This window comes from Cataglyphis hispanica, chromosome 10, assembly GCF_021464435.1.
Source record: "Cataglyphis hispanica isolate Lineage 1 chromosome 10, ULB_Chis1_1.0, whole genome shotgun sequence".
Lineage (NCBI taxonomy): Eukaryota > Metazoa > Arthropoda > Insecta > Hymenoptera > Formicidae > Cataglyphis > Cataglyphis hispanica.
The window spans coordinates 3,717,583-3,744,368 of record NC_065963.1 but is presented as its reverse complement, the minus strand read 5'-3'; the positions used below and the strand labels follow the sequence as shown (position 1 = coordinate 3,744,368).

At 35.5% G+C, this 26,786-nt stretch overlaps 1 protein-coding gene across 14 annotated transcripts in view; it reads right to left on the bottom strand.

The window, feature by feature from the left end:
• Nucleotides 1–26,786, bottom strand: part of LOC126852508 (basement membrane-specific heparan sulfate proteoglycan core protein) — a 144,196-nt gene that overhangs the window by 18,683 nt on the left and 98,727 nt on the right. For 3 of the 14 annotated variants that reach the window (XM_050597356.1, XM_050597361.1, XM_050597366.1), the window contains 25 exons: nt 25,449–25,556; nt 20,219–20,335; nt 17,810–17,968; nt 16,263–16,412; nt 15,522–15,632; nt 14,061–14,183; nt 10,954–11,061; nt 10,514–10,660; nt 8,091–8,201; nt 7,728–7,865; nt 7,169–7,444; nt 6,437–6,499; nt 6,165–6,179; nt 5,068–5,295; nt 4,781–4,918; nt 4,436–4,684; nt 3,314–4,187; nt 3,101–3,225; nt 2,838–3,015; nt 2,516–2,726; nt 2,016–2,156; nt 1,542–1,835; nt 1,215–1,417; nt 703–928; nt 7–380 (listed from right to left, as the gene is read on the bottom strand). In XM_050597356.1, the coding sequence (XP_050453313.1) occupies nt 7–380; nt 703–928; nt 1,215–1,417; nt 1,542–1,835; nt 2,016–2,156; nt 2,516–2,726; nt 2,838–3,015; nt 3,101–3,225; nt 3,314–4,187; nt 4,436–4,684; nt 4,781–4,918; nt 5,068–5,295; nt 6,165–6,179; nt 6,437–6,499; nt 7,169–7,444; nt 7,728–7,865; nt 8,091–8,201; nt 10,514–10,660; nt 10,954–11,061; nt 14,061–14,183; nt 15,522–15,632; nt 16,263–16,412; nt 17,810–17,968; nt 20,219–20,335; nt 25,449–25,556 (4,867 nt within the window). Of the gene's footprint in view, nt 1–6; nt 381–702; nt 929–1,214; nt 1,418–1,541; nt 1,836–2,015; nt 2,157–2,515; nt 2,727–2,837; nt 3,016–3,100; nt 3,226–3,313; nt 4,188–4,435; nt 4,685–4,780; nt 4,919–5,067; nt 5,296–6,164; nt 6,180–6,436; nt 6,500–7,168; nt 7,445–7,727; nt 7,866–8,090; nt 8,202–10,513; nt 10,661–10,953; nt 11,062–14,060; nt 14,184–15,521; nt 15,633–16,262; nt 16,413–17,809; nt 17,969–20,218; nt 20,336–21,902; nt 24,810–25,448; nt 25,557–26,786 lie in introns of all 14 variants that reach the window. The other 11 variants (XM_050597354.1, XM_050597355.1, XM_050597363.1 and 8 more) reach the window with 9 other exon arrangements.

Below are 26,786 nucleotides of genomic sequence, written 5' to 3'. Positions count from 1 at the left end.
ACTTACGAGTCCGTGAGAGTGAAACCATGATGTGAATCGTACACCCACATCGGTATTTGTTGTACATACAATGTGCTTTCGTGACATTGATCAGTTACCCCGCTACAGTAACATTCGATACATCCATCAATATTCTCGGCACGTAATCCGTATGTCGACGGGCGGCACCGATTACATTCTAGGCCCTCAACATTCCTTTTGCATTCGCACCGACCGTTGATGCACAAAGTGCTGCGCGAGCCAGCCTCGTTGCATCTGCATAGCTCGGGTTGTGTGGGACTTCCATACGTACAATCGTTCGGCGTGCCTCGGGTAGCATCCCCTTCGTATCCCGATTCGCATATCTCACAATAATCACCGGTAGTGTGATCAGCGCAATTCTGTTTGACGGGAAACGTCAATATTTTAATCAACTTTAAATAATCACGTGCAGATATTTATATGTAACTATGTATTCTGATATAATTTTAATTATGTTTATTCTCTCCATGTAGCTTTATAATATGATATTGAAAGATACATTTATACATATAAAAGAAAATTGATTTCAGATTAGATCATTATCGATGCAATATTTCTAATTCAATAAGATTTCTTATTTAAAGCATTTAAAAAAAAAATAATAGAATTGATTCAAAGTAATAAAATAATCAATTATATGTATTATTAAAATTATCACTTTAGTAAGCTCGCTTTTATTACCTCACAAACGCCAGTCTCAGGATCGCATTGATTTGAATGACCATTGCAGTTGCATGGTTCGCAGATACCCAAGTAGAGACCTTCAATGGCTCTGGTATAACCAACATCGCAATCTTCGCAGGAAAGTCCTCTGTAGCCGCTGGGACAAGTACATTCTTCAACTTCGACCGCGCGCGCTTTACCGGTGTTGTACTTCTCGGCAGTGTCCAACGATACGAAAGAGAGCCTAAAATTTATAAATTATTGTTTGATAAATCAAAATTCTTTAAGGTTTCTCCAATTAATCTTGCTTTCAATTTTAATTTAATTAAAAATTAATTAATTTCCAAAATTTTGTTTTAAGGTGTCGGAAAATTTATCTATATATTTCTCGAATATTTTTATAGCGCCTTAAAAATTTTAATAGAACTTAGATAATTATATTTTATTTATAAATTTTATTTATAAAGTAATCTCGCTATAATTAAGAATATATTAAATTCAATAATATCAGGGATGCACAAAGTACTCACGCAGCTTCGTCTGTATGCGTCGTGTAAGTGGCTTTGATTCTGATGGCTCGCACGTCTGCCAAAGCCATTAGAAGGTGCTCTCGATCCGCTTGAGTTCCATCATTGCGTTGCCAATATTGCTCGAGTAATGGCACGGTGAACGATTGCTGAGAATTTGGCTCGGGAGACTCGCGAGAGTAGTAGAGCAAGTTGATATCGTTAGCCTGCATATAATGTACATTAAGATATATATATATATATATATATATATATATATATATATATATTACTATCTATTATATCTTCATCCTTGAATACGCGGATTAAAATTTACGAGTATGCACTTACGCTGATAAGTTCAACATCTGCGGCGTTATTTCTCGAACTTTGGCCGCCCGGAGAAGGAACGTATCTGACAGTGTACTTGAGATTACCGCCGTAAGATGTTATTTGATCCCCTAGGAAAATGCTGGGTAATTGCCAATAGTAAACGTCATTGTTTCCACGATTCGGGAAGTTGCTGTAGATTATTTCTCGGCTGATAGTGTTCAGATGAATTCCTTCTACAATGGCTGACGCGTCGGTGCTCTTGGATTCGATCAGAGAGAAATCTCGAATCGAATTGGTAAATGATACACGAATCTAAAAAGTGTAAATGATGAATTAAATCTTCACTTTTATAATTCTATAAAGAATTTATATTTTTAAAAGTGTTGCATGCAAATTACGCAAATTTATATTTCATAAAATATGTGTGAAATATAAAATCGTGCTTATACAACTTTTCCTATTAAAAAAATGTTTTCAATATCTTTATCGTACCTCATTCCTGTACCAATTAGAAGAGACGCATCTGTTTGTAATACCCATACAGAAACAAGCTATGCATCCAAATTGATTTGTCGAGGCCAGATTAAAGGTATTCGCCTTACATTGATTGCAAGTGAGACCCGTTGCATATTGCTGAAAGAGGAAACGTTAGACCGTCAGAGAATAGACGGTGCTTCTTGACCGCATTGTATAGGGTTCATTTATTTTAAATATCGATTTACATATATCTGCATATAAAAGAATTGTACAATATACTTACATTTTCAAAGTTAAAAGAATCCATGAAAGATGGATGCAAGAACAATGATAAAAACGTTACGCAAAATGTTTGAGAAATAGCGCAATTAATTTAGATTTTGTTAATGAAGTAGTTTATCCATAAAAAGTTTTTTTTTCTTATAATTAGAGAAAACGTATAGATAAGTAGAAATTCGCGATTTCACTCTCTATATAATATTACACATAAGAAAAGATAATTATCGGCGTAATACCTTGCAATGACACTTTCCAGTATGTGGATCGGCGTTAGGACTAAGACTGCCGTTAGGATCGCATTGTTGAAGCGGGATGCACATATCTCCAGGAATAAGAGGATTCCCTTGATAACCGGCGGCACACTGTTCGCATCTGCGACCAACATAGCCAGCGGGACAATCACACGTAGGCTGCCCGTCAGATCCAAGATGACACGTGCGAGCAAATCTATTTTCCATGATTATTTATTTAGTATTTTTTCTTTTAAACTACGAAAGCGAGTTTTAATCAAAGCAATAATCAGTAATGCAATATAAATTTAGTCGATTCGCATCTTACTGGTTTGATGGATTGGTAAGCGGACAAGGACAAATCTGGCACGGGATGTTTCTTGAGGGGTCGCCGTAGTATCCTGGAGGGCACGGAGGTTCATCTCTATAACACTGACCAAGCCACGGTCCACTCTCTCGCCTCAGATAACCAGGCGCGCAGTGCTCGCAAGATAGACCAGTATATCCTTGAAGATGAAAGTAATAAGCAAAATGAATGAAATTCTATTGTAAATAAAGAAAAGTACAAATGGTCGTCAAAGAAATACGTACCGGTAGGACATTGACATTCCTCAACAAAGGATGCGGATCCTAAACCAGTATTTCGCGCATCGGCGGTGTCCACCACGATGTTGGTGAGACGAACGTCCAGCTGTGGCGAGTCGTCGTATTTCACTCTGAAATATATAAACAAATTAAAATAATTGTACAAATTAAACAAATTGAAAATTATAATAATAATGATCAGCGATATAAAATGCCTACTTTATAAGGATGTTGTCCACGTTTGCCAGCGTCATCATGATCTCCTCTCTGGAGGCCGGGACTTCGTTTCTTCCTTGTTGCTTGTACCAGTCACCATAGAAGAATCTGACGGATTCTTCGGTCTCGTAATCGGGCGTCAGCTCTTTACCTTTGTGCACCAGGATGTAATTGTTGCCGCTCAAGATAACGGTAGGTGCATTGTTTGGCGTACCATTACCGCTGTGACGGATCGAATATTTCAAGTAGCCGCCGTAAGATTTTAATTGACTACCGTGATAGTTCTCTGGCAGCGCAAAGTAAGGAACGTTATAGACATTCAGTTCGTTGCTGAAAGATTCCAGTAGTTGAACGCCATCTCGACCGATCGGGCGGATTTGAGATATCTGGTTGCTGATGTCACCGTGGATTTTGATTGTGGGAATAATCTCGACGGACACAATCTTGTGGCGGTCAAGCGGCGGTGGAATCTGATAAGTGAAAAGATCGGCGCTGCGGCACTCGGTGGCGACGCCGAAGCAGAAGCACGAGATACACTCGTCGACGACCTTCGCCTCGGAATTAAACTTGCCCTTCGGACAAATGTTGCGAGGTTCTTTCACGACGACGATGGCGTCCGGCACGGCGAAAACGAAACCGCCGACATTCAAAGCCTCGCATGAATACGCGCCCTGATCCTGGATTTGTATGTCCGGACATGTCAGTGTGCCCGTTCCATTAATAGACACGGTTGTACATTTCGCGGGGATATGTCCCCAGTTGAGTCGCCAGTTGATTTCCGGTATCGGGACACCGATCGCGGTGCAAGTAAGAAGTAACATTTCGCCTGGCTCGAGAACAACCATCGGCGGTGGTGGTTTCACGATGTAAACGGGAGCTGTAAGAACGGATCGGTCATTGTAACGTTACCGATTGACGAAACTAGTAGTTGATAATTTTTAATGACACGTGAAATAAAAGACGCAAGACAGAAATATATCAAAGATTTGCAAAAGAATGATTAATTTAAAACTGCTCATTGTTTCGTCAAAGTTAGCTGCTATTGATCGTTAAGTTTATCTAATATAAAGTCCGCCGATGAAATACTGATGTCTTGTGCTCTACGAAATACTCATCGATACTGACAGCATCCAACTTCGTCGCTGCCGTCCAAGCAGTCGCGCTCCATGTCGCAGTGATAGCTCTTCGGGATACACTGTTTGTTGCTATTGCAGGGAAACTCGTTGTAACGGCATGGAGATCCCGGGGGAGACGGCGCGCAGTTTTCTTCATCGCTGCCGTCTGCGCAATCCTTGTCGCCGTCACAACGCCACAACTTGCTGACGCACTGCTTATTATTGCAACGGAATTCATTGGGCTCGCATCCGTGCGGACCTGTCGAAAACGGAAGGTTTGACACGTTCGCGTGAAATTCGTATCATAAAATATGAATAGCCTATTCGATCAAGTGTCGCTCTCGAAAATACTCACTGCATCGCATCTCGTCGGATCCATCGGTGCAATCAAATTTGCCGTCGCAAACGTACGATTTGGGAATACAGTCTCCGTTGCTGCAAGTAGCTTGATCATACTGACACACTTGCGGTGGTCTGGTGGCCGGTTGTTCAACTACGGATCGATCGATTTAATTAATTAATAAATCTTCTCTGAACAATTAAAGTAACTTTGAATTCATTAACGATTTACAGTTTTCTTTCATTATAAATAACTTATATTTTGATCGTAAGTCGAGAAAGACAAGGGGAAGAGGAACGTACACTTCTCGACGGTGAGAATAACGTTCACTTGACGGCCCGGAGTGGACGGTGGATAACCCACGGCTTCGCAAATGTAAGTGCCGGCGTGCTCGAGCTGGATGTTGGGTATTTCTAGGCGACCGTTGATGTCTCGGCTACCGGGCGGCAGAGGAAGACCATTGCCGCGGATCCAACGTACTCTGGCACGTAGGAGACCCTCGTCACGGCATTGAAATACGACTTCGCGACCTGATTGGAATGATTGGTTTTGCGTGATATAAATTCCCTCTTGTTTCGAGAGATTGCATCCCTGATGATTATGATATTATATTAATGTCCATGAGGTAGACATCAAACGTCCCATCAATAAGCAAGTGAATTTCCCCGTTTCTCAAATCGAGATGACATTGATGTGTTAGTTTATGCCGTGCAATATTTCGATCTTTTTCTTTTAATCATGTTATTCGATGCTTGTAGATTACATATATAAATAGTGAAAATATTCTATGCAAGGCATCCGGCATAATTAGTATTGAAAGAGCTTATTTAAATAAAATGCATATATATGTAACAATTAGAATTATTAAATATCTGATAATAATAAAAAAGTTTTTTACAAATAATACTTAAAATTTTCTTTAGTTTAGATTTTAAATATTATTAGTTCTTTCATGCATTATCAACATCTGCATGCCCCTTTAAGAAATAATAAATTATAAAAAAGTCTTTAAATTGCATTCAAAGTAACATCTTATTAATAAACATGTATATCCTGTTTTATAATTGTAATATATCTGTAAAATATGTGAAACAATTATAATAAATTATAGCAGTTAAAATAGTCACACATATTATCAGAAGTAAACCTTTTAAAAAATTCGAATTGCAGCAAATATATTCTGTTTTGCTTATTTGGCGAAGCATTTGTAACAGAATAAGAATAAAATCGATAAGCGATGATACATTCTTATATGTATGTGGCCGCTTATATGTATACCATAATCAAAATACGCATCGTATTACCAATTTTGCATTTTATGATTTATGAATATTATTTCTTAGCCCACAGCATTATAAACATGATTTGTGAACAGCTTATATCTTTTGAAAAATCTTACCTTGCTTCGCCGGGTCTGGCCAAGGCAAGAAAAAATAACAAACATATTTATTAATTAATTTCTTTTCAAATATGAAACTTATTGGCAACGCAGCGCTTGTTGCTTTTTATTCTTATGTATCAATTCTTCTAAATATTTAAGTTTTTTTCGGTTATTTTAAAATAATTATAGAATAATGATTACTATATAAAAGTTAAAATTGCAACAAATGCACAAACTAAATTTAATTAAACATTCTACGTATGTTTATAAACAGGAAGAATAATACTTACTCTCTTTAATCACTTGTTCACTGGGATATGTCTTCAGCCTAAGATCAGATGTTACATCGGTATCTGCATATAAACAAAAACAATAGTTTTATAATAGTGTGTATATAATAGTATATAATACTTATTATGCAATCGCAAAATAATCGTTAATTAATAATTAATATGTCTACATACAAAATCTAGACTAATTGCGTTATCCACTTTGTTAATTTGACATTTCTATCCAACACCTTCTACATTTTTTGTCCACAAGAAAATGTAGTCCTGTTTTAATTGACGCTGCATTAATTTTTTTAAGAATATGATATAGTGAGATAATACAACGTGTACATTACAAATTACTAAATATTGTTACAAAAGCCTTAAAATTTAAAACAAAGATAATGTTTTTAGTTTACCTTTTATTACTTTTATCATAAAATAAACACTTATCATTATTGGATTAAAAATATGTGCATTATTGGGTAAAAGTGAAACTGTAATTTAAACGATAACAGATTTATTTTGCTCGTATTCTCTTTAATGCGAATACGATGACAGAGCTTTTAATATAGTATTCGTGTATAAAATGTTACAATATTATGTTACAGCAAATATTATATTACAGTGTCACAGATATTTACAAGATATTATTGATTGGTGATGACGTGTTATCGGTCGACTATGTGATCCCCTTTTACGAAGGCGGGTTTTCGCATCGGAAAACTAACTACCGGGGGAAAACTAACTCACAATTATCATAACTGCAGTCCATTTCATCGGACATATCTCTAGGACAGTCGAGCCTTTTGTCGCACCGCTGATGCAGCGGGATGCAATGACCATCATTGCACATCCATTCATGCGTGTTGCATATACTGTGATTTCTTTGCATCGATCTATAGTGACAGCCCAACTCGTCGCTGTCGTCGTACGGACAATCAATTCGGCGATCACAATGTTGATGTCGAGGTATACAATCACCGCTCTTGCACTGCCATTCCTCATACGAGCATTCCGCTCCTTGATCTTTAGTTTCGTCGTTAAACGTGTATCATTATTCTGCATCTTTGCAAGATTGTATAGACTATCTTGACAATTGTAGTTGCGGATAAGTCAGAAGAAATCGCCCCAACTTGGTCGATTATTAATTTTTGTATATCAATTCATGTGCAAGAATTCAAAATAATATTCGCGGATCTAACAATTTTTTTTTATCTAGTCATACTATTATTTATTATGCGATATAATGTACGATTTTATGGCGCAGCTAATTTAGGAATTTGCTAAATTAAATATATCGTTAACTTACCGCAGTTATGCTCGTCGGATCCATCTCTGCATTCTGGAATTCCGTTACAAATGGAAGATTGTGGAACGCATCTTCTGTCCGAAATACACATAAATTGATTCTCTACGCATTGACCTGGTTCTGGTTTCTCTGGCCGCTCTACACGATATAAATAAATAAAGAAATAAAGATATAAGACGAGTAGAGGATTGCATATGGAATATCGAGCTTTACCGCCTCAAAAACTTTACATTAATAATTTATTTTGAAATTATGTTGAACATTACAGAGATCTACATCCAGTTTAGCAATATGCGTAAAATTTTTTTTTTCTTTTCATTAGAAAAGCAAAGATTAATTACGTGTTACTGATTATATACTCACCGCATTCCTCCGGCTCGTCAGAGCCATCAGCACACTCGATGTATCCGTTGCATCTCTGATTGGCAGGGATGCAGTCTCCGTTAGTGCACTGGAATTGATCCCGCGTGCATCCTAAAATAAGAAGCTCGTATTGTACACCGAGGAGACAATTATAAGTCATTTATCCGTAAAAAAAAGAAAACGATATAGATGAGAGACACAGATATACATGTAAAATGTTAGTCATGGAGCCATCATATGTCCGTCATTACAATCTAAACAATGATCTAACGTCGAAATATATAAATACGATGGAGATAACGATTACCTAGAAAAGATTGTTAAACGTAGAGCCTAGAACAGAGGTGTTTAATCAAGTGCTTTTTTTTTGTTCATCCTTCGCTCATATTCGCTCCAGAATATTAAACAGCTCTGGTCTAAAATCTAAATATATTCTAATATATTAAGAATCAATTCACACAGTAAATTGATGAATTAAAGTACATCGTATCTTCAAACATTTTCGCTTTTTACGATGCATCTCTCCGTTTACCGTGTGCACTGATCGTCAATCTACAAACACTTATATATAATTCGTCATTCAATATAACATGGACTCAAGAGGAAAGACATTTATAATTTTTTAATCCACTGCATTCATACAGACGCTATTAATAAAATGGTATCGTTAAATTTTAATTTTCTAAAGTAACTTTTCATCCAAAATGTAATACAAACTTTCTCTTGCACAGGAAGATTTCACAGATGAAAATGTACTTTCCTCACACTATGCATGCTATAATAGGATTTATATCAAACTCTCTACCTACGAGAAAAAGAAACGATCTAAATTTTACGCCAGGCAGAGATGCACTATTGTTTATAAGGATGCGCCGGATAAGACTGCGATGTTTGATTGTAAATTTTATAAATATAATCAAATCTCTACTCCAACAACCTACACATCTTCTATTCAGCTGCTAACACAGATTTAGCGGAAAAGAATATTAGATTCAAGAAAATCTGGTGCCTCTTTCAAAAGAATTTCAGAATATATTTAGAATATCTCGCGGATAAAAGAGCAAACTTTAATATACTCGAAAGGACAAGATAAAATTTCTAAAAAAAAATATCACAGAGAGGAATATCATAAAAAATTATTCAATATTTAATCAATATATAAAACTTTGAACATGCTCATTAAAGATTAAAAATGATTGTCCGACAAAATAATGCGGCAAAAACGCTGAAGGATATAATAAACAATACATAATTCCAAAATAAAAAAAAAATATTGTATTTTTACATTATTTGAACAATGACAGTGTTAATATAAATTTGTAAACCGGATCCGTACGCAAGGAAATAATTATTCGAATTTTGAGATGTCGACGTATTGCAATAATTGTTTTCCTTATGACTGTGAAACTCATCAATGAAACATTAAGATAAGAATCACGTGAGACTTTATCAGGCAAAGCAGATCTATCACCAGATTTTCAAGATCTACAAATAATCTAACCGAAGCAGTATTGCTCGTCGGTAAAGTCGCGGCAATCGTAGAAATGGTCGCAGTGGTGGGTTTCGGGGATGCAAGTGCCGTCGGCGCAAACAAAATCATCCGGAGCACAACTCCTCGGCGTGCTCAAATTTGTCGGCGGCGCATCAGTATTTGCATTTGTGTCTGGGCTGTAAGTCTCGTTATCCGGATTCGCACCGGCTATCACCACCGTCTCCGGACGCCTCCCCGAGGAGGCTCTATCCGAGGCATCTACACCTAGAAGTAACTCAATCTGAGCTGCCGTGTTCGCGTGAACATGTCGTCGGTGATACCCGCGCGATTGCAACGATATACGCCGAGCTCGATAATCTTGGAAAAAAAAAGCTTCATCTCTCTGGACGCATAATCGGGACTTAATAAAACGAGCTTGAACGTAAAGATAGTCTTAAAACACAAAGCTCGCAGCTGTCTTGTGTATCGCCTTAAATCAAGTATCAAACCCGTTTTACAAACATGATTTATTTGCACTGACGATTTGAAAAGCAAGTCTAGTGGCTATGCTTACGCGCGGAGCTTAGTGATGTAAGAATAACTTGTCCGTTGCACAAAGTATAGCCGAGGCGGGATTAAATTTCAAACTTCGTCCAAGAAAATATTCATTCAACACTATAAACGTGGTAGTGACGTAAGGGCAAGTTGAGAAATAAGGTTGCCTTCTCGAACCGTACGTACGTCGTCTTGAATCTTGACTATGAATACATCTTGAAGACTGACAATGAGTTCATATCGATAAACCTGAATTAAGAGTGAGTGTATTCCCTTCTATCCATCCTCTGAATACTTTATTAATGAGGATTACTTTCGGCTTAAATTAATGCAGTTTTTCAAATAAAAGAGGATAGTGCAGGGATGGCGACTCCGAGTGTCGCAAGGACCGGCTTACCTTGACGACAGTTGATCTCATCCTCGTCATACGGACAATCCGCGCGACCGTCGCATACCGCTGTACGAGGTATGCAGCTACCATCTCTGCAGGTAAAGCTGTCAGGATGACATTCTTGGCCAGAACTACCGGTCTCCTCTCTATCCGCTATAAAATAAAGTAACACGCCGTTTCATATCAAAGTTGTTTATTCGTTGCTCGAATAAAAATTCGCAGAACGAGAGGAAGGAGTTCTATAAATATCCCTTTAAAAGGAGAATCTCATTTAATTACTCGAGTTGTAGAACGCACCTGTGCACTTTATAGAAATCGGAAAATATTTCGCGTGACAGAATAAAGGAGATATAGAATTTCACGCGTAATATTGTTTAAATGGATAATCAAATGTCGCAACTTTAAAGTAATATGAGGGAAATGTGTCTATCTAAAGATATTCTTACGGCAATCTCGTTCGTCACTAGCGTCATGGCAGTCGATATTGCGGTCGCAGAAGAAGTTCTTATTGATACAGACGCCGTTGTCACAGGGTAGTTGACCGTCGGGGCATTCTGCAAAAATCAATCAACTCCATTGAATTGCAAATAAGGGCAGAAGAGACACAAATGATCCCTCGTACGTTTAAACGGTACAAAGCGGCAATGCGCACGTTTGTCTATAATAACAATTGCTTTACAAATAATGAACATTCTTGGCGTTTTCTAGCCAAGTGTCGTTGAACGAGGTCATCGAAGAATACCCTCGTATGAGTCAGCCGGAACAAAATTGTGAACGGCAATCGATGTATTACGCGCAACCCTCCACCCTCGCACGAAGAAATTAGATGCGCGAGGTTGACCAAGTGCCTTCGATAATTATCGATCGGTAAGGAGTCCCGCGAGAGGTGCTTCCTCCTGCGATGAGAGAGCGATAAAAGTGCGCTGATGCGGCATGTCAAATAAATATCGTGCACATTGCCGTGTATCGTATACCTCGAGAAACACGGAGACGAAGCGCGCGATGCCGCGTGCTGCACGCATTCACCTTAATTGATTAAATAGACTAAAACGAGAAAGAAAAGAGAAAATTCTTCATCGAGTCGTGTGTGTCCTCATACTTTAATTTATATATATATAATTTTTTTTTTCAAGGCTACACACCAATTTGAGAAACTGTCGTAAATTTCTACAAACGTCGCTTCTTTTATTAAATCAGTTTTGTTTTAACTATTGTTCGTATGCGTGAACGTTGCTTTATTTTTTTTTTTTTAACTTAGTTTCTAAAGCGCGGAGAGGACCATCGTACGAAACGTGACATTTACAAAAGTTCGCGTTACGTCAGTCGCGAGCTACGCGGTGTATGTAACAACAGCGCGGTTTGTGCACGCGTCAACGCGCGGCGTGGAAAATTGCAGAGACGTAAATAACCGGAGGTAAAAGGGTATCAGAGAGAGAAAACATATATATACATATATACACGAATATAGATATGTATATATACGGATAGATGCACAATTCAATAAGTAGGCAACCTGTGCTGAAAATAGAGGGATAATAGATAATAAATAGGCATACAGATAGACAAGTAAAAAGACAGAGAGAAATGAAGAATAGATAGAATTAATTCGATCCCATCCATAATCGATGCAAAATGCATGTCAAGAAGTCCGAGCGGATAATCAAGATGTATATCATATCATATGCGCAATTATGATTAGTAATCAATATTCAAGATCAAGGCACAAACAGCTATAAGAATCAAGACACAATAAAATACAAAAATAAAATATAAATAAAAAAATACAAGAATGATAAAACCAAATTAATAGCTTCTTAATTATTAATTTATTGTATTATCTCATTATTATATTTTATTGTGTCTAAACGCTAAAATATAAAAAGATACGTATATGATGCTAAAACATAGAGAGAGAAATTGTTTATTACATATGTGAAAGAAGATGAATTAAGAAGAATGAGCTGAAATTTGTTTTGATAATTCTAATATATGCCATTCTTTTTTTAAAATTATATCGTTATATTTATACCGACGACATAGAAAAGATTAGGAGAAATCTGAAAGTTCCAAATGCAATCTTTGACGAAAATAGATTGGCTATCGAATGTTTCGAATAAAGTCTCCCTTCAATTGATTTCAATTCATCCATCTTTCACAGAGTCGTTCTCCGACTACAATAAGTGATGTCGCGACACGTCGGTGTTCGAGTTAATGGCCAGTTAACGTCCGGCTAAAACGTGCCTGACGAAATGAGATTAACAGCTTTTACGTACGTGTGTACGAGCCATATTAGTTACACAGTCTCTTAATTGCCGACTTGGAACACCGATGAGCGCGCGAGAAGTCATTCGAGAAGCGGGCCTCGTAGTCACCCGTTGCAGTTGCCGTCGTAGACGGTTGATTTTGCGTGTAACGAGCAAACATTTATAAACGTCCTTCACGATCGACATCTCGCATAGATCATTCAGAGAAGTCGCTCGTGAACGCGATCTTATTTGAAAAATTGACCGAGTGCATGATTAGATCTCGAGCGTGCTTTATACGCTGCATTTTTCGTTGCGTTTTGCTGGTGGTGCAAGCACATTTTACGAAAATGTGCAAGGCAAAACGATGCAAAAGATGAAGCATATAAACTTCTCTTTGAAGATTTTATAGCCTTTATCGTTTAATAATATACGTAAGGGCAGAGCAGCCAATCTTGGTTAAAAAAAGTTAATTGAATATTGATGAGAAAAATTAAAAGTAAAGATGTGAGATGAAAAAATAAAATCAAGTTTTAGAAAAAGATATATAAAAAGGAAGTTGTAATAGCACTTAGTCCTGTATTCAATTCAAGTCTTGGAAAATGCAAACATATATTTTTTCGTAAGTAAAAGTGACGTAAGACTGATTTATGAGCAAATAAATTAGCAAATTAGTTACATTTATTTACTATTAAGTCACTAAGAATAAGTATCATATGCCCATAACAAAAATGCCATAGATTGCAGGAAGTATTATATAATAATCCACGAGAGAGACGAAAATGCTGAAGAATAGAAAAGAATTCGAGAGATAATAAGGAAGAGAAAGTAATATTACGTAGAGATTAAAATTAGGACAAACATCGCACGGAGAAAAATTATCCTAATTTTTATTAATCAATTAATATGTAATTTTAATTGTAATTACAAGATTATGTGTGCAATCATTATTAAAATACACGAAACAAATTATCGATAAGCTTTCTTCGTGCGTTCCCATTATTGCTAATAATAAATAATACGCTAAGAAGGACACAGACCTAAGTTACAAAAGAAAACCAAAATTTCCGAAGAAATCAAATAGAAAATATAAAAGAAATTCTATAATTCTAAAATATCAATAACTTGCTCTAATTCTCTCTTGCTCAATGCAATACTATTGAAGAGATACCGCTAGACTATTCAGACGGCGTCTAAAGTAGCTATGAAGCGGCACCTTATCGGAACTATTGTATTATGTCGATTTCCAAGAGTGTTTGGCTTAGGTCTATATCATCCTCAGCATACATGAAATAAAGCCAAATTATAACCATTACGAGGGCAATCGATTTCGTCGGAGCCGTCCGAGCAATGCGGCCGACCATCGCAACGTCTCTTAATGTCGAGGCACAATCCATCGTTGCATCGAAACCATCCAGCCGGACATTCGGTTACTACAATAATTACCAAGTTCCATGTCGAGTATTGTCGTGCATGCTACCCATACGAGGAAGGGAGAGAAAGAAAAAAAATGGCCTTACCATCGCGTTGTCTCGCAAGATAATTCATTCAAGATAAATCGAATAATGTGTAAGAGAAACGTGCTCGCACCGTGCATAATAATCATTTTTTATTAACACTTGAATAATCGTCATAGTTTATATGTAAAGAAGTAAGTCTGTCATTCTTTTCTCGAAAAATATTTTGCGTATAAATTTAAATATGTGCGATTTTGTTTGAATTGATTTTTTAAAAATGTTTTTTTCAATAATATCTCTAATTTAAAACAATAAGACAAATATAATATAATATATGATACGTCGTGGACTTATATAATTACTACTACAATTTATATAATTATTTAAAGTGTTAAATAAATATAACAATGAACGCTGTCGCGAATTATACAAATATGAATTTTTTTCATGCAAGTGTTGCTTATCGTTTTCTTGTTAGTATATTATTGCTATATTTAATATACTAGTTATTCTGCTTTAATAATTTTCTAAGGGGCAAAATATGCAGTAGAATTATTAATTGTTATAAATCCGTTGTGACATTCATCCTTCTTGCATCGCTCAATTAATGTTATCGTGATCTGCATACGGGAGCTTCAGCATGCGCGAAAATTTTTATATCGATCATATTCTCAAAAATAAGTGTGCTATTTATAATATCGACAAAATGCAACATGTGATATAGCACTGATCATGCATTATATGCAAAAATGATTCTGTTTGTTTGCAAAAAAATGCGACATTAATTGGCTAGTTTCATGCAGAGAGTATTGTAGTCTCGATTCAGAATTTTTACGTTTAATGATATTAAAATGCATTTTTGGCTTATAGGAATCATTGGAAGATATAGAGATTAGAATGAGAATAATGATTTACTATTATTCTATCCAATATTATAATTATACGAACAAAAACAAATAATTTATACATAAAAATAAAAGAATTAATTATTTGTTAATTCACAAGCATTGATCAAAATTGACAGAAGAACATGTGCTATTAGATATTTATATGTGACTTTAATAATACAAAATAAAATTTCCAGACATGTTATATAAATAATATACAATGTTATACTTGTTAACATAAAGAATTATTCTAATTGAAATGTACAGCCACATTCAAAATTAAATTATGAATAAATAAGGCTTGTAATGTTTTTGTTTATGAAGATGTTTGTAAAATTTGCATTGCGTGCGATTGAATATAACGAGCTGGAGCAATGAGAAGACCATTTTTTATAATAATTGCGGGCAAAAGCTATTATATAATTACCACATCGATCCTCATCGGATCCGTCGCTGCATTGCGTTATTCCATCGCATCTCTGATTTTCTGGCAAGCATTCGCCACTGGCGCACTTCCATTCGGCAGGTGTACATAGCCCTTTACAACATAGACACGTCGAAAGCTCCCGCAAAAAGCGTTAGGGAGCAGGGAATAATGGGGAATTATCAATGGCATTATTATAATTTGTCATATATCTTGTTAAGATTGACATTGAGATTTTTAAATATCTCTTTTAATAGACTTTATTAAAAGAGATATTTAAAAATTATTTGAAGTACATAAAAATAAATAAATAAATATGTAAAAATTACTCTTATTAATTAATTAATTAATTAATTTTAATATAATGATACCATTGTAATAAACTTTTAAATTGAGTTGTCGATGACGGACGTTATTGATATGTAAAAATAAAAATCTTAATTAAATGTAAAAATAAAAATCTTAATTAACTTATTACATTTTAATAAAAAAGCTTACTATATTGCTATGCGAAAAACAGTAAAAATATTTAAAAAATTCTCGCATATTTAAATGAATTTGACATATATAAGCAAATGATAATTTATAGACACATCAGAGGGAGAGAGAAAGAAAAACGTTTGTCATCGTTAATATAAGTATATGGAGGAAGGATATCATACAGGAAACGTTTGTCATCGTTATAATATACAAGTAGGTGAAGAAAGGAAAAGAAAGATGGGCTGTGAGAGGTAAAGCCCTTACCACAACCCCGCTCATCGCTGCCATCGAGGCAGTCGAAGATATTGTCGCATTTACGCCGTAGGAGAACGCAACCACCATCGTCGCAACGCATTTCCGTCCTTAGATCGCATTCCCTCCTGCGTATCGGTGTCCAGCGTGGATCGGACGAGTCTGAGCGCATACACAGGCACATTCAAGGAAGAAGTGACGGGAGGAAAGGGGAGCCACATCCAAAAATGAAATTTTAAGGGTATAAAGACAAGATATAAGGCGTCCACTTTCTCTCATATATAAATGCAAGTGTAATGCAGCTGATAATGCAACAAGGACTCAGAAAGAAGAGGATACCAAACTTGCAAGCCAAATTCGCACAAATATGACAAGTGTTGCAAAAGAAATGCCAAGTGAAAATATCCTCATCGGATTCTCCAAATTTTCCATCCTTATTTCTTTATTATCTTTTCGACAATCGATAATTAGAAGATGAAAAAAAGAAAAATCAATAATTGTCGAAAGAATAATAAAGAGCTTGCAGAGAGAAAAAATTAAGAGGCACGATTAAAGACACTCCCGTCAAATACTATCATCATATCTGAACGTACAAGTTCATGCAGCTACTTATATATCAATGTATATATATATATATATATATATATATATATATATATATATATATAAATGTATATGTATATATAGTAGAGGTTGCCTTATATTCGCGACGATTTGCGGCGCAAACGGGCGGGAACATACCATCGACGACCGCCGTGAATCTTCCGTACGCGGGGATTCGCGGGGTAATGCGTTTCCGGTGTATCTCCCGATCCCTTCGCACTCGGGGTGATATCGATAAAAATGGTGCCGTCGTCGAGAACACGATTCGCCAGGTAAAAAAAAAAGAGAGCCTTTTCATCTTCAATAAGTTGTCTCGATAAAGTTTAGTGCCCGGCGTTTCATACGCGTATAAATTTTTCTAGCCCGATACGATGACAAATATAACAATGCCCGTTGGTTCTCTCTGGGAGAAGCGAAGACAAGACGGAGAATCGCTTTCTCGACCACGGTCGTAAAACGATTGATCGTGAGAAATGTACAATGAAATGCAGCCATCGTCTAGAGTGTAACCGCGCGTGAGCAAGTATAGATCCACTTGTCCTACGTAAATAAAGAGTTCCTTAAGAGGATCCGGCCGAAACCAAACGTTACGAACATTCAGCAAAGGCAGGAAATTTTTTTTCTTATAATACCGGCTCGACGATATATTTTTTAAATCTTTTCTATAGAAATGTATAAGTAGTTGCATTTAAAAGAAACGTCGCGCGTTTAATGGAGTTACGAATAAGAAGTTATCAGTGATTCATATATTTCTAAAAATATAGACACGATACGATTAGTCAACACAAAAGCATCCATGACGCGATGAAGTTTAATCGTTTATGATAAATATAGAAATTAAATGCGTCAAAGCAGCTGATTCAACCGTATTCTGCGTTAACGGAACAGTCTAGACGAGGACGTGCGTGAATGTATTATGAATGAAGCGACGGACACACTGAAAAAAAGGAGCGTACTGGTGGTAGGCGAAGTGGTGTGTGTAGTGTCGTTAGCGGATGGAACGCAGTCCTCGTCGCTGTGATCTGGACAATCCGGATGGCCGTCGCACCTGTAGACGTCCTCGATGCACTTGTTCCCGGTGGCGCATTTGAACTGGTTAGGCGTGCATTCCCGCTCTGTATTTTTGTTTTGTTCAGCGAACATATGCGCAAAGAACACACACATTTTTACACATACAGTGATCCTGATGCATATATATGTATATATACAATATATATGTATATATGTATATGTATATATATATATATATATATATATATATATATGTATATATATATATATATATATATATATATATATATATATAGTATATGTATATGATTAAAGCTGAAAGCCACGCGCACACTTTTATACTTTTTCGGAGCAAAAGGCTCTCCATATGATAATGACGTGCGGTTTTCGTTTTTATTTCCAAGTATTTTTCAATTAATAGATTTGGCTGGTATTATGACATCACGAAAGCGAAAAGCTACTTCTGGAGGGCAACGAGAATATCAGTTGGCATTTACGGTTGATATGGATGAGGAAGCAAGGGAAATTATATTTTCGGTTCACGTTTATGAAGCATGAATCGTCTTCTATATCGAGTCGGATGAATTGCTAGTGAAAAATAGCCCGCCGTATTGGTTAATGCGGATTACGTTGTCGCGTGCACGCGACGCGGAAAATATGTCGTGACGATAAGTATAGCTTTCCTCGGCATAGGGATCAACTACACTTTTGTGGGAGGATACACGATTATTAGCTCCCCATAAATGTATATAATAATCCGCCATTATAAGGTCGTTTATCAGCCAATTCTGGTATTTAGAATCAAACGTCGCGGGAAGAATCGTTGTTTCCATGCATATTCGATGCGTACAAAAATAATATTTGCGCGTTTTCACAGTGAAATTTGATACAAAGAACCGCTTGAGTAAGTAACAAATCAGTTTACAAATCGATATTATAGTACGTCAAAATATGTTCAATTATTATTTTAAAATATTGTATTGAATAAATTATCGTATAATTATAGTAATTAAATTACACCGTTAATTAATTGAAGGAAAAGTTACATTTACTGTACATATTGCAACTTTATGTTTTTTGTAGTTTATACCTTGTACAAAAGAGAAATTCGAAGGATTAGGAATATGCGTTAGGATAATAGTAGAGTTATTTACATAATTATATATAACAGAGAAATGTACGTGCTGAGATTTTAAACGCAGAGATATTACCTTCGCAGTTTATATTTACAATCATTTACTTCCAATTAGTTGATAATTTAATTATTTGAATTATAATTCATATAGTTAATATAATTCTCTTATGATGTATAGAATCAAATATCTTAATTGATAAATGTTCTGTGTATAAAAATTAACTTATAAACTAGAACGATTTTATCATTCGAATATTTGAGTTCAAGATCTGCGATTAAAATCATCAATCCTGATTACGTTAACGTTGGATCTAGATTTCAAGTAAGCGTTTCTTTAATTAGTGTCTATACAATGCGGAATAAGTCTGTTATTGGATCCAACAAAGTGAGATAATTAAGCAATTGATTCAGTGGCAAGCTTTGTACATGTCGAGTGCAAGCAAAGCAAAAATTAAAAAAAAAGTAATGTAAAGAAAGAGAGAAAGAATAAGAGAGGAATCACAACTTTCACACTCTTGCATTCGAATTATATAATTTGCCGTTTCAGTATTGCAAAATTATTTAAAAAGGACTCCATTTTTTAGTATAAAATTATTAGAATTATTATATTATATTATATTTTAGTACAAAATTATTAGAATTCAAAAATTTTCATATATATATATATATATATATATATATATATATATATATATATATATGCATATAATACTGCATATAGATTTATAGTGTTCTATTCTTGAATAATTTAATTGTATTATCAATATACCAATCGAATACCGTACGAGTAATTTATTATATATTATTTATTATAATTATTATATTATTTATTATAATTTAAAATAAATAATTTGTAATTATTCAAAATCAATTTTTATGCGTTTATCGTTAAAAGTCTACGCGTCACTTTTTATTGTTCAAATGGCATAACGATATTAATGAAATACTATAAAAATATTGCATTTCACTTAAAAAATTTTTTTTTTAAATTCAAGTTGTGTTAAACGTCAAAACAACATTGGTTGACATCACGCCAGCAAGTCATCCACATACATACGCACTCACACATATTCTCTCTTTTTTTTCTCTCACTCTCTCATTCCAATTTTTTATTTAATCTCTCTCTCTCTCTCTCTCTCTCTTTCTCTCTCTTTCTTTCTATCTATCTCTTTTTGATTAGATAGCATGAAATATAGGTATTATACATGATATTATATACCGCAATAAAGCTCGTCTTCTGCCCTAGGGCAGTCGTCGAATCCGTCACAGACGGAGCTCTTCGGTATGCAAGAACCATCTCTGCAGGTGAAGTCCATATGAGGGCACGGGGCCAAACCTACAGGATGCCACCGGCAAAAACAAGACCCTCATCATCAACGCTCGTGTCATTCTATTATTCAGTCGCCGTAATTTTATTTTTGGATTTTTAATTTTTGGGAACCGACTTCGACTCATGTAATTCGATTTATGATGAATTAAATAAACGTAGAAAATAATTTTTAGGTAACTTTAGATGACAATCAATATTTATTACTGTGTCAAATTTGCAATTACTATACTATAAAAGTAATTGATAAAAAAAATTCAAAAGAAATAATTTACAATAATTAAAATATAAAATAATTTTTTTTTTTTTATACGAGCGACTGGGACAAACGAGTTCGAGGTTGAGATTATGTACAAGCTATGGACATACGAAGATACATTTAAAGCAGTTTTAGGCATAATAGAGAGCTTGTAAATCTGTACATAAAAAGCGTCTCTGGTAAAACGCGCGATTCTGCGATCAAGAGATCTTTTTACAAGATTCTCTTTCGAAGCTTGTCTAACATATAAAGCGTCGTGAAAAAGCTCTTCGTAAGTGGTTAGATTAATTTCGATTACAAAAGAAGGTAGGAATACGAGACAATATTGTACTTTCGGATCATAAAATTAAATGTTTCATTCAAGGACTATCGTATATTTGCTTTATTAATTTTATATATTTTTATAAATAAAAATATTTCAATTTTTTAGACAGTCTCCATTCCTTTATCTTCTCTTTTACTTTAACGTATATTTGTAGATTATGTACAGTGTTTGGGTATGTGTAAATTTATCAGTTGTTTCGTAGAATGTCATTGAAATTTCTCTTTCCGTGACTTATGATAAAGAAGTAAATGTATTTTTTAATAAATATGTATGTATATCGATAATGATATGAAAAATGGAGTTGATGAAATGAGAGAATTTTGCTTTATCCGGGAAGATTCGTGCATTGAATAGTCGATCAACGATTTAATCGCAATTACATAAAAATATTGTATGCAGGATAATTGACGTCGAGTCATTGATATCGATTCCTATGTAATCGTCAATTGCATATCCTCTTGAAAAATTTTGATGAGAGTTTAATAAGTTTCAAAAGAATTAGAGATAAACTAACAATTGTTTAGTAAGAAATAAGATAATCGTTTTTAGCCGCTGCAAAAAATCATTTCTGGGTTTTTCCTATTGCGGCCGTTTTTCTCTCTCCATAAAAGGCAATATTTTTACAGCAAAGATGGACGACACAATGTAAAGCTGCGTTACACATAATAGAGATGACGTAGATTTTTAGCATCTGTATCTGCAGTCTCCTATTAAAAATACACATAAAAGACGAAGCACCCGAAAGTAATGTCTCTTAGATATTGTTCCCATTATAGAAATTTCGACAATTTCCCAAAAACGTCCACATATTAGCCATTCTGACGTCTTCAAAGCTATTTTCTGTACAGATGACAAGTTGTTCCAAAATGACGTTTGCTTAACATTTACGTGACCTCGCATTTTTGTTTCGCTCAGTCGAGAAACTTTTTACAGCAGAAATGAAGAAGAGATCGAGAGATCATCCACGATATTATTTTCTATATAGGGTGTACCTTCAAAGTTCGAGCAATCCTCCTCGTCAGTACCGTCCAGGCAGTCTCTCTTGCCGTCGCAAACGTTCAGTGCATTTATGCATCCGTCATCGCAAGGGTGCTCATAACGGCTACATCCGTCGAGCGACGTGTCATCGATAGAATTCTGAAATGGAAGGTCAAACTTCCCGAGCTGTCCGTTGGCTCTCTGGTATTCCTCCCATTTCTTGATGTATATGTAATCGCAGTCAATCTCGTCGCTGGCGTTAATACAGTCTACGATACCGTCACAAACTTGATCGTCATCGATGCACGTGTACTTGTCGCACGCGTGCTGATTCTTGTTACAGTTATCGGCCTCGTAATCCTCTACGACGTCGTTATCGATTTCGTTGTCTTTGCTTGGACATTTCTCTGTTGAATCTTCTTCCTCTACGCTGTCGAGATTCGAAATCTCATCGTTCGTGGTAGTTCTCGTTATAGGATGTGTAGTACTTTCCCTGTTCCAAGACCATTCACGTGTACTTTCGTTATTTTCATCACGTTTTTTATCCAAGATTGATTTTTTTGTTGAACTATTTTTGTCTTTATTTTTTTGGTTTGTAATTGTATCATACGTTGTATTTTTTTTTACATTACTTAGTTCGTCATTCTTTTTAGAATCAAGATTTTTTAAGGGTGAGATAACGCTGATTGGTGTAGATATTTTTTCATACGTGAAAAGATAATCATTGTTAGTCAAAATACTATAATTGTCTGTTTCAGTTTTATCTTCAGAATCGCTTGTAACAGGAAATGAAGTGACATCTTCACAATTAATCAATTCTTCATTTTCTTCATTATCTATTTTTCTAGAATACCACCAACTGTTCTCCGTGGTTGTTGTAATCCGTATTTTACATTTCTTAACTTTTTTTCCTTTAAACGTTGTTGATGAATAAAATGTAGTATTATCGATGATAAAATCCGCATTCGTTATTTCTTCTGACTGAAGTCCTCCCTTGCTATTGTCTTTTTTAAGGTGTTCTGTGACGGACTCATCAACGCTAAAGGAATCCATCTTAAGATATTCCGTTGTAATTTCATCAGTAAGATGCCAGTCGCTCTTGTCAGTGCTATTCCGATTACTATCAGCTTTGTCATATCCTGAATCATTACGAGAAGACTTAGTCTTTCTCTGCTCTGAGCTATAATCGTTGCTATAATCGACACTCGTCGTTTCGTCAACCGTCCCAGCGGCGGTTGACATAGGTTTTCTTTCGTGCTTCGCATCGTCATTTTTCTTCCCCTTCTTGGACCTGTTGTTTTTACGATCATTATGACAATTTTTGCACTTATGTTTGTCGTCTTTCTCGGTTTCTTCCATCCTCAACTCGTTTTCATTTCGTGTGATGATGTCTGGAGTCCTCGTCGAAGACGCCTTGGCCCAGTTTAATAAAGCGTCAAAATCATCCTTTAGTCCTTTTTCCAGAATTTCCCTAGATTCTTGTAATTCCTTTGATATCGAGTACACATAATCGTCTATAGTTATTGATTTGGGCGTTTCGATGGAGTTTATAAATCCGGGATCAATATTGTCATTGCTTTCCGTCGAGTTTCCGTTACTTTCGTAGAATCTTTCGAAAGTGCTATTTGATTGCTTGCGCATTTTGCTCGTGCTATATATTTTCTTACCGTGATCGCGATTTGGTTGAATTGATTTATAATTTGAAGTCGAAGGATCTATTGATATTTTATCGATACTGTCAATGCTTATAAAGGTTTGATTGATAGTTGGAAAATACCGATGTAATTTTACGTTTGGGGACTTAGATTCATATAGCATCTTTTCTATCTTCATCGAGGAATAATTTTCGTGAATTTTTTTAGTTGTGCTCACAGTTGCAGAAACATTAATGTCAGTCTCGTTTGCTACTGTTATCAATCCAGAAATTGTCTTATTTGAAATCTCAGCAGCTGTCGAATTGTTCAGTTGAAATGTGGGTGTAACTTCAGTAATAAATTTGTAAATCGAACTGTTAATCTGTAGAGTGTTGGCATCATTTTTCGTAGTTTTTAAAATAGTATCTTTAAAGTGATAAGGTCTTTTTATATTATTGAAAATAATATGATGTCTATTCGATATGTTTATTGGTATCTTTTTATTTTCTTTCTGTTCTAGTTCCAATCTCGTTTCTGATACATTAATATTGTTCCAATATCTCTCTTTATTTTTTAAGAAAGTATTATTTTTGATCTTAATGTTCCAATTTTTCATATTAAAAATGTTTTTTTCCGTAGAATTTCTGTCCTCTTTTGAACTGGATAAAGAATTAATCGTCGCATTTGAAGTGAACGCATTAGATTTTCTCGGTTTATAATCGAGATTACTCTCATATTTTATTTTTTGCGTTCTATTCTGATTATCGGTAAATTGTAAGCGAATGTCTTTTAATGAAATTTTATTATGTTTTAATCTCAATAACGATCTTATAAGATTATCCGATAACTTTAAAAACTTAGGATTGGAAGCGTGAAACTGATTTAATTGCGACAAGGCACGGCTAATAGTTAAATGATGAATTTTGATACTGCCATTGCAATTCTTCATGTCAGGTTTGCGAAATCGACCAAACTCCGCATTGTTCGAGTTATGCTGCGAGGAGGGCTCGTTATTTTTCGATTTGGACGCAATTCTTGTCGAGTACGTCGAGGAATTCTGAAGCGTGGAGTTTGGGAATCTCCGTCGTTGAGCTTCTTCCGGAAACGCTTCCAAGATCGGGTTACCGATCATCATGGTTGGCTTGATGGCGAGACGATAGACACTTTCCGTCGTTTCGGGTTTCATATTCATATTCCTTCGGCGTTCTATAGGTTTTCGCCCGTACAAAATCCACAACTTCGCAACGGCGTCAAACTTTTTGCCATTGTAGTAATGTCGCCACTTTTCTACGACGATGCATGATTTCGTGGTAAGTATGATTAAAAACACATCATCACGAAGAAATGCGAATATGTGGCGAAAATGTTCGACAGATTTCTTGGAAACTACATTTATAAATCAGCGCCATCGATAAAGAATGAGCTCGTCGAATATCATTTTTAGATTTTCATTTCAATTGTAATAATAAAGTACTGGCAAAATCGAAACCTGTATAATTTTTAATGGCTATAAAACTTTTCTTCATCCCTTTTAATAAAATTTTCATTTAAATATTTTCTATATTTTCTATTTTTTTATTTTATATTCTATTGTATATATTTTAAACATTTTTTATATTAATAATTGAAAATGTGAACAAATTTTTTTGCAACTCTACATTAATTTCTATTTCTCTTTTAAAAATATTTCAATCTTATCGACTTTAAATCAATTGAGAAATCTGTCATTAAAATTTCACAATGACGTAATACTTTGCAAATGACAAGCGCCATTATACATATAATGTCTGTACCTCATAATGTTTCGTTTCGTGCACGCACCTGAGTAATTAGGTTTTGTGTGCGTGTAATGTACTGTCTGTATCGTGTATGTAAGAGAAAGAGAACGGGTGAGTGTGCGATTTGGTGGTATGACGTTATAATTACCGCAGTCCCTCTCATCGGATCCGTCAGGACACTCGTTCACCCCGTTGCACTGCAACTCGTAGCCGATGCAGCGGCCATCCGTACAGCGAAACTCGGCATCTCCGCAACCTGCTCCATATACCACACTCATGCGCATTTAAAGATGCATTGCCCACTGACGCGTGTCAGCCCACCCGTATCCTCAAGATCGTTCGTGATTCTCCAACAAGCCGCTTAGAGCTTGCGGCTTACAAGCAAGCCCTTTATTATTCCGAATTTACCGTCCAAGACGCGTGTTAAAACAAACTGATTACGAATAAAGATGCTAAACGATTCTACCGAGATATAATAACATATTTATGAATGAAATACAACGCACAAAAAAATCTGGATTGCTTAGCGTAACGGATGTATCGCTTGGACGGTAGAAACGAATGTTCGCACCTTTACCTGGTGAAATGTTTTGAGCTGAGTTGCTTTTGCTGAGGTTAGTATATTATATGTAACGAAGGGAAAATGTATAGAAAATTTACGAACAGAGATAACAATTTATTCTCTCCCCCAATCGAAGATATATTAATACACAACGAAATATATATTATGAACTAATAGATATTTCATCTTCGCGATTAATTTATCTTTGATTGACAACGAGAATTGATGTCTTTGCTCTGTATGCGTTGGTTGTAAGAACCTACTTTGCGCAAAAATTGATTAGTCAAGATAAACCCGTTTAGGAATTGATTAGTAACATTGTGTAAATTATGCAACGGATTTATATTATTGGAATGCATGAAATTCCTTCTTCACACACGACTGATCGTGTGCGCGCCCTAGTTTAGATCGCAATGAAACTGAGATTAGGTAAGGCGGCAACAACATTGGCCAAACTATTTTAGGAAAAGACGTTATTTTCGGGGTTGCACGCCGGACGTAAAGTTCGGTCAGCGTGGAAAATCGTAAATCGAAAGTCACGCGAAGCGTGCTGGAGGAAATTAAGTTTACGTATTCGCATTACAGGGCGTAACCAAACATGCCGGAGTTTTCAAATTGCTTGCCAGACACATAATTACGTGCAAGCGTGGATACGGCAGTGGATATGGCAGTTTCTGTTCGCAAATTTTGCCGCTGCAGTAAAAAAATTTTTCAACCGCGACGAGATATATCGAAAAAAGAGAAAGGTGTTGTCTTTTTCTGAATTTTTAAAAGAATATTAATCGATCTGTACGAATCACAATTTTTACAATTTACGCGAGTTTCGAATTCGAATGAGATCATTATTAAATTTATCCGCGAGACTTATTGAAGAGTGCCTGCAATCTTGTTGGCAAACTTCGCAGGCGCGTTTGACGCTCGTTT